The sequence below is a fragment of the Phodopus roborovskii genome, unplaced genomic scaffold, assembly GCF_943737965.1.
Source record: "Phodopus roborovskii unplaced genomic scaffold, PHOROB, whole genome shotgun sequence".
In the NCBI taxonomy this organism is placed as follows: domain Eukaryota; kingdom Metazoa; phylum Chordata; class Mammalia; order Rodentia; family Cricetidae; genus Phodopus; species Phodopus roborovskii.
The window spans coordinates 7,066,882-7,074,805 of record NW_026126588.1 but is presented as its reverse complement, the minus strand read 5'-3'; the positions used below and the strand labels follow the sequence as shown (position 1 = coordinate 7,074,805).

Here is a 7,924-nt window from a genome sequence, read left to right as displayed (position 1 = left end):
ACTCCCATTGCTTAATAAAAAGCTGACAGGCTGGTTTTCTGGGCAAAAAGTAGAAGCAGGACAGCCAGACATAGAGGAGGCAGAGTAGAATCAGTGGATGTGGTCATTTTTTTTTATCTGCTTACTAAGTATAGTGGCATTGTGACTAGCTATGCTCATGTTCCTGCTTCCATTGCTAGAGTTGTCTTCATACATCCTTTCTGGCCATGATAGTCTGTACCCAAAATAAATCCTTCCTTTCTTGAAAATAAAAATAAAAATTAAAAAAAAAAGTAAAGGAAAATCACCTGAAGCAAAGACAGCTAAAATAAAATAGTGGATTACTGACCCAATAAGCTGATGCTGGAAAATTACTCAGAGCTGTTGTCACATGTCACTCTCTTAATAAGGAAGCAGAATCCAAGAGAAACTCTGCAAGCAAAGCACTCTGCTGGAAACACAGTTTAGGAAGCCCAACCACATGTGGCCTCAAGTCTCTAAAGACCTGCCCTCTCCCTGATGAAAAGAGGAGACCCAGACATCCACAGAATCAGGAGCCTGCTATAGAAGCTGCCCTGACTTGACTGAACATCTCCAGTTCAAACAACCAGTTCAAGCTAAGACTGTGGAGGGTGAAAGCAAGTTCCATGGTAAGATGACAGTATTGACAATGCTAAGATTACAATGGCTAGTGACAGATCAGGGCCTCTGTATGTCCATGAACTATACAGGGACAATCTTGAAAACTGAAACTGCTCGGGCGAGACATAATACAGAACATTGCACCATGCTTCTGAGTACAAAAGTATTCGAATGCACTACCCGATCTGCCCATGATTAAGAAGAGTGAAGCTATATTGCCTAACTTCAGGCCTGAAAGTAAGTGTTATAAGGAGCAGAAGCCTTATATGCAATACACTCTTTACTGACTCACCAAAACAAGAATAAAAGCTATAAAGGCTGTTACAAGGTCCGGACACTGATTGTATGAAAATTCAGGGCAACCTGGAATGTTTTCTATATCCTGGGCAGTTTTGGTATCTATGAGGGAAAACAAAGGAAAAAAATACTGATCTGTGTGGGGACATGTTGACTCAAATTTAGTCCTGAATTACAATAAGGAAAAACAAAACAACCTCCCCTCCAAAACAGGGAGTACGTGGGAGTGTTTGAAGGGAGTGTTATGAAAAATGGAAACGATACTAGATCTTTGCTGATAATGTCTACCCATTATCAATAAGGCAAAAATCATTGAAACAATTATATGTTTAAAAAAGATTTTGAGAATTTCAAATGTATACACAGGATAAAAAATGAGACACCACACATTTAATTCGCAGCATAAGCCATTTGCATGTGTTCCAAAGGATGGTGAGTGAGAGCATCCCGCACTGTTTTTAGAAGCTCCTGAATAATGTAGGGCTTGGTGACTCATTGAGAAAGGACATTTTCTGCAGTGAGCAGAATGTGTTAAGAACTTCAGGAAGTTATGAAACAACCCATCAAAACAAATGCTGAATTGAGAGAGCTTAAATTGATCAAGTATGAAATTCACTATTGTGTTTGGTTTTATTATTGAAAAACTCTGAAAATTGGCAGAACTTGCAATTGCTCTTCACATTTTGCCTCTTCTAAGGTGTTTGTTTCCTTGTGTTTGCATGAGCACAACCCTGTTACCCTGGTCCACATCTAAGAAACAGTGAAAAAGAACTGGATCTGTTCTTTCCACATTTCCCTTTCAAGCACAGACAAACTAGGAACTAGGAACTCACCAGCCTCTTAAGTATGCATCAGGACACCAGTCAAGTTCTTTTTTTTTTTTTTTTTTTAAGTTTTTCGAGACAAGGTTTCTCAGTGTAACAACTTTAGCTGTCCTGGAACTCACTGTGTAGACTAGGCTGGACTCAAAACCTACAGAGATCTACCTGCCTCTGCCTCCTAAGTGCTGGGATTAAAGGCATGCGCTACCATAGCTAGCCACTCTTCCTTGGTATATTTCCCTGGTGAATTTGTGACTATAGATGGCAACACTTCCCTTGGTATTTCCTTAATGAATTGGTCAGAATTGCTTTGGCATATCTTCTATTAACGTGTTGTGAAGCTCTGTGTCCCACATCCTGCTTAATTAAACCAGGACTTTTCCTTTGTTTACTTTCAGCCATGGCTTCTTTCCCGGTGATGTTTCTCATTACTCTGCCGTTGCCCTCTATGCTCACTGAAGGAAAGGTAAGTTTAAAATGGCAGTCATCTCAGATCTGCCTGACAACTTTGTGAGATGGTGCATGACCGGGGAGTAGGGCAACTCAGAGGGTCTGATTGGTGACAGTACCCTCATGGGTTCTAGGATCACTTAACAGGGTTATGGAGATGAGCAAGTGAGGATGAATTCTCTATAGCTAGCAGGTATAGTACACTCCAGTGACATGTACAAACTGGACACTTGATAAGGGAGATTACTACAAATATATAGTACTTACCAGACATCAAAGATGCACATTAAAGAGGGTTGTTCTTTTACTGCAGCTATTGCCTATGAAACACAAACACGAGACTCAGCACCCACGTGGGGCTTATTGAGAGAGGGGAGAGAAGGGGGGTAGCTGGTGGCCAACCGAAAGCAGGGGAGAGATGGAGAGAGGAGAAAGAGAGAAAGAGCAGAGAGAAGGCAAGAGAGAGAGAGAGGTGTGCATGGCATGCTTGCTTTAAAAGGGAAACTTGCACATGCATAACTGAGTCCCCTGGCAGCCAGGTGAAACTTGTGCAGCCAGGTAAAGCCTGTTGTAGTGATGATGTGGCCATGAACGTCCTGCCCATCTTCGGTGGCGGGGGTCAGAAGACTGCTGGTTCCCAACAAGGAGGATGAGATACATGTCTGTGAGTAAAGCATTCAAGGTTGAATTTAGACATAAAGCTTGTCTTTAATTACAGTGCTACCACTGTGAAATGTGCCCCATGTACAGAAGAATCCAACAGCCAACAAAGAACTTTTCTCAAATGTAGTTGAATCTGAGAACAAATAGCCGAAAATATCTATTAACTTTTATATCAGGTGAAGTCTGCCTCAATCAAAAGCGATAAATAACCCCTCCTTCCTCTGCATCATAAAGATGGCTACTGATGATTTGCTAACATACTGCTCGTTCAAAATGAACTCTTAAGATATTTTTATATAGTAATCTTAATATTGTTTAAAATGTGAACTCTCCCAATAACACATACCCTTCAGAAGAATTTTTATGTATAAAACAAGATAAAATAAAAAACAACTTTTCCTGCCAAAAACACTCATTTTGAGTTTTGAAATTAATTTTTTTTTCTTACTTGATTTCAGTGTAATAGGAATATTATGGGATAACTGTTGTACTCACCAAGAGACCCCCCAAAGCATCAAGGAGCCAGTGAGATGCCAGAATACAAACACAAGAAGCTGTTTATTTTGAAAAACCAGGTAGCTGGGCCTTCACTACAAATGCAAGGTGTTTTTAAAGAGCGAAGAGTGGGAATGAAGTCATGAGACACCTGATCTCACATCATAAGGTTTCCATGGTTAGAGACTTCTTAGCTCATAAGGTTACAAAGTTTCCATATAAGGTAATTGCAAGACAAAGGGTATTTAGCAAAGGAGCCTTAACTGTCTGTCCAGGCAGGGTTGATTAACACATCCTAAGGTCTGGAAAAGGTTATTTAGTTCCCAGATTCTTGGAGGACATCCTGGGGCCTGTGGGTTTACACCAGGTCCAGAGGCTACCTGGTTCCCAGGTACCCTGTTTCTTAAGAGACAATGGGGTGGGGAGGGATGTTTACACAGTTGTTGATGAGCTCAGGTTCCCCTCTTCTTGTGGGAACTGCTGGTGACTTCCTATCAGAAGTCCCTTGCTTATTTTTCTCACTACAATAACAAATTTGGCTTAGAGGAAATGCAGTGTTTCTATTTTATCTTGACATAAGGTCAGAGAATTCGAGCCTATATTGCTCCTTCAAGGTCAAACCACAGAATGTTTGGCCTAAGGTGTGGGCATTGTGCATTTTACCTTGACAACAACATATCTTACCTAAGGTGGAAATGCAACAAGATGTTTGGCCTAGGGTGTGGTAGCTGCATATCCTGCCTAAACAACAGAATACTTAACTGAGGATATGGCTATTTGATGTTTTGGGTAATGAAAAGGTAATTACATTTTCTTGTTCTTTGTATCTTGGAAGAGAAGTCATTTGCCTTCTCCCCCGTCCCCTCTTTTGATGGGTATATAAAAAATCTGAACAATAAACATGGATGGTTCAGTATTCACTGTTTGCTCTCCTGGCTCTCTCTCCTGTCTCTTATCTAATTCCTTTCCTCAACCTACACTCCTTCTTCCAAGCGTGGACTGGACAGACTGGACAGAAGACTCCTGAGTGTGGGTTACTAGAGTAGGCCCTAGCCACGTGGATTTGGCATTGTCTATATTTTGTGCCCAAATCTTAGACAGTGATTTGGTATGATGTATTTACTTTTAGTTTGCTTGAGGTTTTTCTCCTTGGCAAGGCAGAGTATGATCTGCCAAACTTTATTAGGCAGTAGAAGACAGGGAAACATGCTTACTTCAGTATATTTAACTTTACAGATAATGGTTTGAAACCTCTGGCTTTATAGGCCCTTATACTTTGCCAGGTTGTCAATCACTTCATTCTAACCTGTTCTTCCGATGCCTCTTGCACTGGTTGTCTACTCTGCTGCACATCCGTTCAGTTTCATCAGTCCATCATTTGTCTGTCTCTACACACAACACACGTTTTAAAGGAGGCTCTGAAGCCCACAAAGGACATAGTATAGGAAGCTGCATCAATACGTGTTTTGTACATTTTACTTAGGCTATAACTCCAGGGACTTCACAGACTGAGGTGGTGTGGGTCTAAAGATAAGGTAAAAACATCTCTCATCCTCAAATGGTGAGATTTTCAAAATGGGACTGAAGTGAATGGGCACTGCACAACCACTGAAACTCATGAAGAATAAAGAAATCTGAGAAACAGTTGCAGGCAACTAGAGACTACAGTGTGACTGTTGATTGTAAATGGTACCTTGAATCAGATCATAGAAGAAAGAAGATGATGTGGAAAAACACATGAAATACAAATGCAACCTACAATCCTTTCAGTTCTGGTATTGTAGCACTAGCCTTAACAAAAAACCAATCTACATTAAGATAACGTAACAGAATAAGATGATAGTGAATGAACTGTATATTAAATTTTGATGTAAAGTTTTGAAAAGTTACCTTTAAATCTAGGAAAACTCCAAAATGATAAAGATAAATGTTGAAACAAATCAGTAATAAGAATACCCTTCTTAGTTCAATGCGAACATTTCTGTTATTTCTGCAAAACATTTTAAAATTTTCTCGGACAATTTTTCTGTAAGTTCCAAATCCCTCAATTTAATTGCTGTTTTATTTTGTTTTCCTTTCCTATGGACCTTTCATATTGTAAAAATGAACTGTCAACTTGCCTACAGAGTATCAAGATTCTCTAATAATGTCAAGAATAAGTCATTCTTCGTTTTTGGCAAATGTTTGTTGATAAATATGGTGGAATAGCAGAAATAGAAAGAATAGAAGCAGACACCAATGCTGGGTAATACTATGAACTAAAGCATTAGCTAAAAAGCATAGAGATGAGGGGCTATCACGTTACCTCATATCCCTCTTAAATAGGAGAAAAGGAAAATCCTCTGGAGCAAAGACAGCTAAAGTAAAATAGTCGATTACTGACCCATGAAGTAGATGCTAGGAAATTACTGTGAATATTATCACATGTCCCTCTCTTAAATATTCTGAGGAGCAGGAATCATAACCCAAGAGAAATTTTGCAATCAAAGCATTCTGCTGGGAAGATCAGCCAATGAAGCACAACCACGTATGTTCTCAAACTCTAAAGAACCGCACTCTGCCCAATGTTAAGAGGAGACCCAGAGACCCACAAAAGCTCAGGAGCCTTCAACAGGAGATGACCTGACCGAAAGCCTATGGAAGAAGCAATTGGAGCTAAAACTGAGGGTCGGAAAGCAAGGTCCATAGTGAGATGACAGTATTTACAAAGCTGAGGTGACAGAGGCAGAGTCTTGGTATTTGAAATACACAGGGAAATGAAATGTACTCAATCTTTGCTAATGGCTCTCAGTTGTCATTAAGCCTGACAACAATGTGAAGCAAATTATATACTGAAAATAAATATTTGGAGGATATAGAATGTATGCACAATATACAAAATAACATAGCACACCTTTAATTTACAAGGCAATCCATTTATATAAGTTCCAGAAGGAAGTGCGTACATCCCACACTAAGTTGTCTTCAGCATCATCTAAAGGATGTAGGACTTGGTGACTCATTGAAAAGGAACATTTTGTGTAATGCATAGAGTGTACTTAAAACTTTATAAAACTATGAAATAACCCATCTCACAAAGCACAGATTGATAAGCAATTCATTAGTTGTGTTCATATTTTTTATTGAAGGAAAAAAGTGAAGGTTTATTCAAGTATAAGTAAATTGGCATAATTTGCACTTGCTTTTCACAAAATGGCACTTCTAAGATGTTTTCGTAATTTATGTCTGTACAATAACAACCATGGCACCCTGACTCATTTCCAGTAAAGATAAAAGCTATAAACAGGGAATAGCAAGATAAGAGATGGTACACAGAAAAAAATATTGAAATAAATCTATTTTTCCACAATTTTCTCATGTTAAAATATCAGAGGAAACATAAAATGATCCTGTGTCTGTTTAAACATGCTTAAAGAATTGCTCTGACCCATAGGCCACCAATTGTTGTGAAGAATCAACCTTAGACCTTCTTCAGACAATTCACAAGCATTCTACTACCCCTGCGCTTGATCTCAGAATGGACACATCTATAAGACGATGTGTCAATTTGAATCAGTGCTAACCAATTTGAACCAGTGCTAATAGCTCAGCCTTTGCACGTCTACTAATATCCTGAACAAACTGAGAAACGGTCACTTCACTGGATCAATTTCATCTCCCTGAATAGAGTGGAAGATGGTTTTGTCTTAATATCTGCAAACTGGGACTTCTGCAGCCCTGGAATTTGTGCCCCTAATCTGTGAACTACTTGTGATAGACTACTGAGTGGAGTTCCTGCTCCTACACTGAGTTAATTCCTATCTGGCTTCAGGTGACAAGAAGTCAGTGTTCCCTATGTCCTCTAGGATAAGTCATAGGCTCACAGCATCTCCCCATCTTAGTGTATCTTACACAAATACAAATGGGTAGGTCTCATGTTTCTTATTGTAAACCGTGTTATAATAAATTATCTCTACCTCAGGTTCTGACTCTGACTCAGAAAGATCCCATTATATCTGCTGATCACAACACAAACATCAAGACTGGCTTGGACAAGAGTGGATGCGAAGGTGAAGGAAGTATCGTTCATGCCTTGGAGAGGATATTCCTTTCTTCCCATCAAGACCAAATATTGTTTGAAGACCAGGCCAATGCTGATCACTACATGTTAGACCTGGCTACAGTCTTGACTACCCTGAGAAAATGTTGTACTCAGAACCATCAAGCGGAGCCAGTAAACTTCAGTAGCATGGCCAGTGGGTTTCAAGTGACCAGAGCTAGTCACCAACAAGACTATTTCCCATTCTATTCTTTGAAGGAATTCTTGAACTTAGTGATGTGTGAGTTGCTTTCCCATTAAAGGTAACTAGGAGCTTCCTGTTGTGCCTCTTAGTAGGCTCCCTTTCAAGTCCTAAATCCTCTTTAGATCACCACCCAAAAACCAGGAGCGTGGGGACAGTAAATAAAAATTATACTAGTCCCTCCTCCCTCCAGGCAAATGCTATAAGTGGCCAGAGGCAGCAAAGAATTTGTATGATCCAGCAGTGGAATGAGCAGGCAGCTAGTAATTCGCATCACTTCATAACTTTCTTCTCTGA

General features: G+C 39.7%; 1 protein-coding gene across 1 annotated transcript; it reads left to right on the top strand.

Annotated features, from left to right (window-relative positions):
* The first annotated feature begins 2,127 nt into the window (after positions 1–2,127).
* Positions 2,128–7,686, top strand: LOC127236578 (exocrine gland-secreted peptide 1). The gene is made up of 2 exons (XM_051204289.1): positions 2,128–2,205; positions 7,309–7,686. The coding sequence occupies exons 1-2, from the start codon at positions 2,140–2,142 to the stop codon at positions 7,684–7,686; spliced, it is 444 nt and encodes a 147-aa protein (XP_051060246.1). The 5' UTR covers positions 2,128–2,139.
* The last annotated feature ends 238 nt before the right edge of the window (positions 7,687–7,924 follow it).

Excerpts from the sequence above, each read along its gene's own strand:
- LOC127236578 (XM_051204289.1), top strand. The coding sequence starts at position 2,140 with ATGGCTTCTTTCCCGGTGATGTTTCTCATTACTCTGCCGTTGCCCTCT. Across the intron at positions 2,206-7,308 it reads CTATGCTCACTGAAGGAAAG|GTTCTGACTCTGACTCAGAA; the intron begins GTAAGTTTAAAA and ends TCTCTACCTCAG.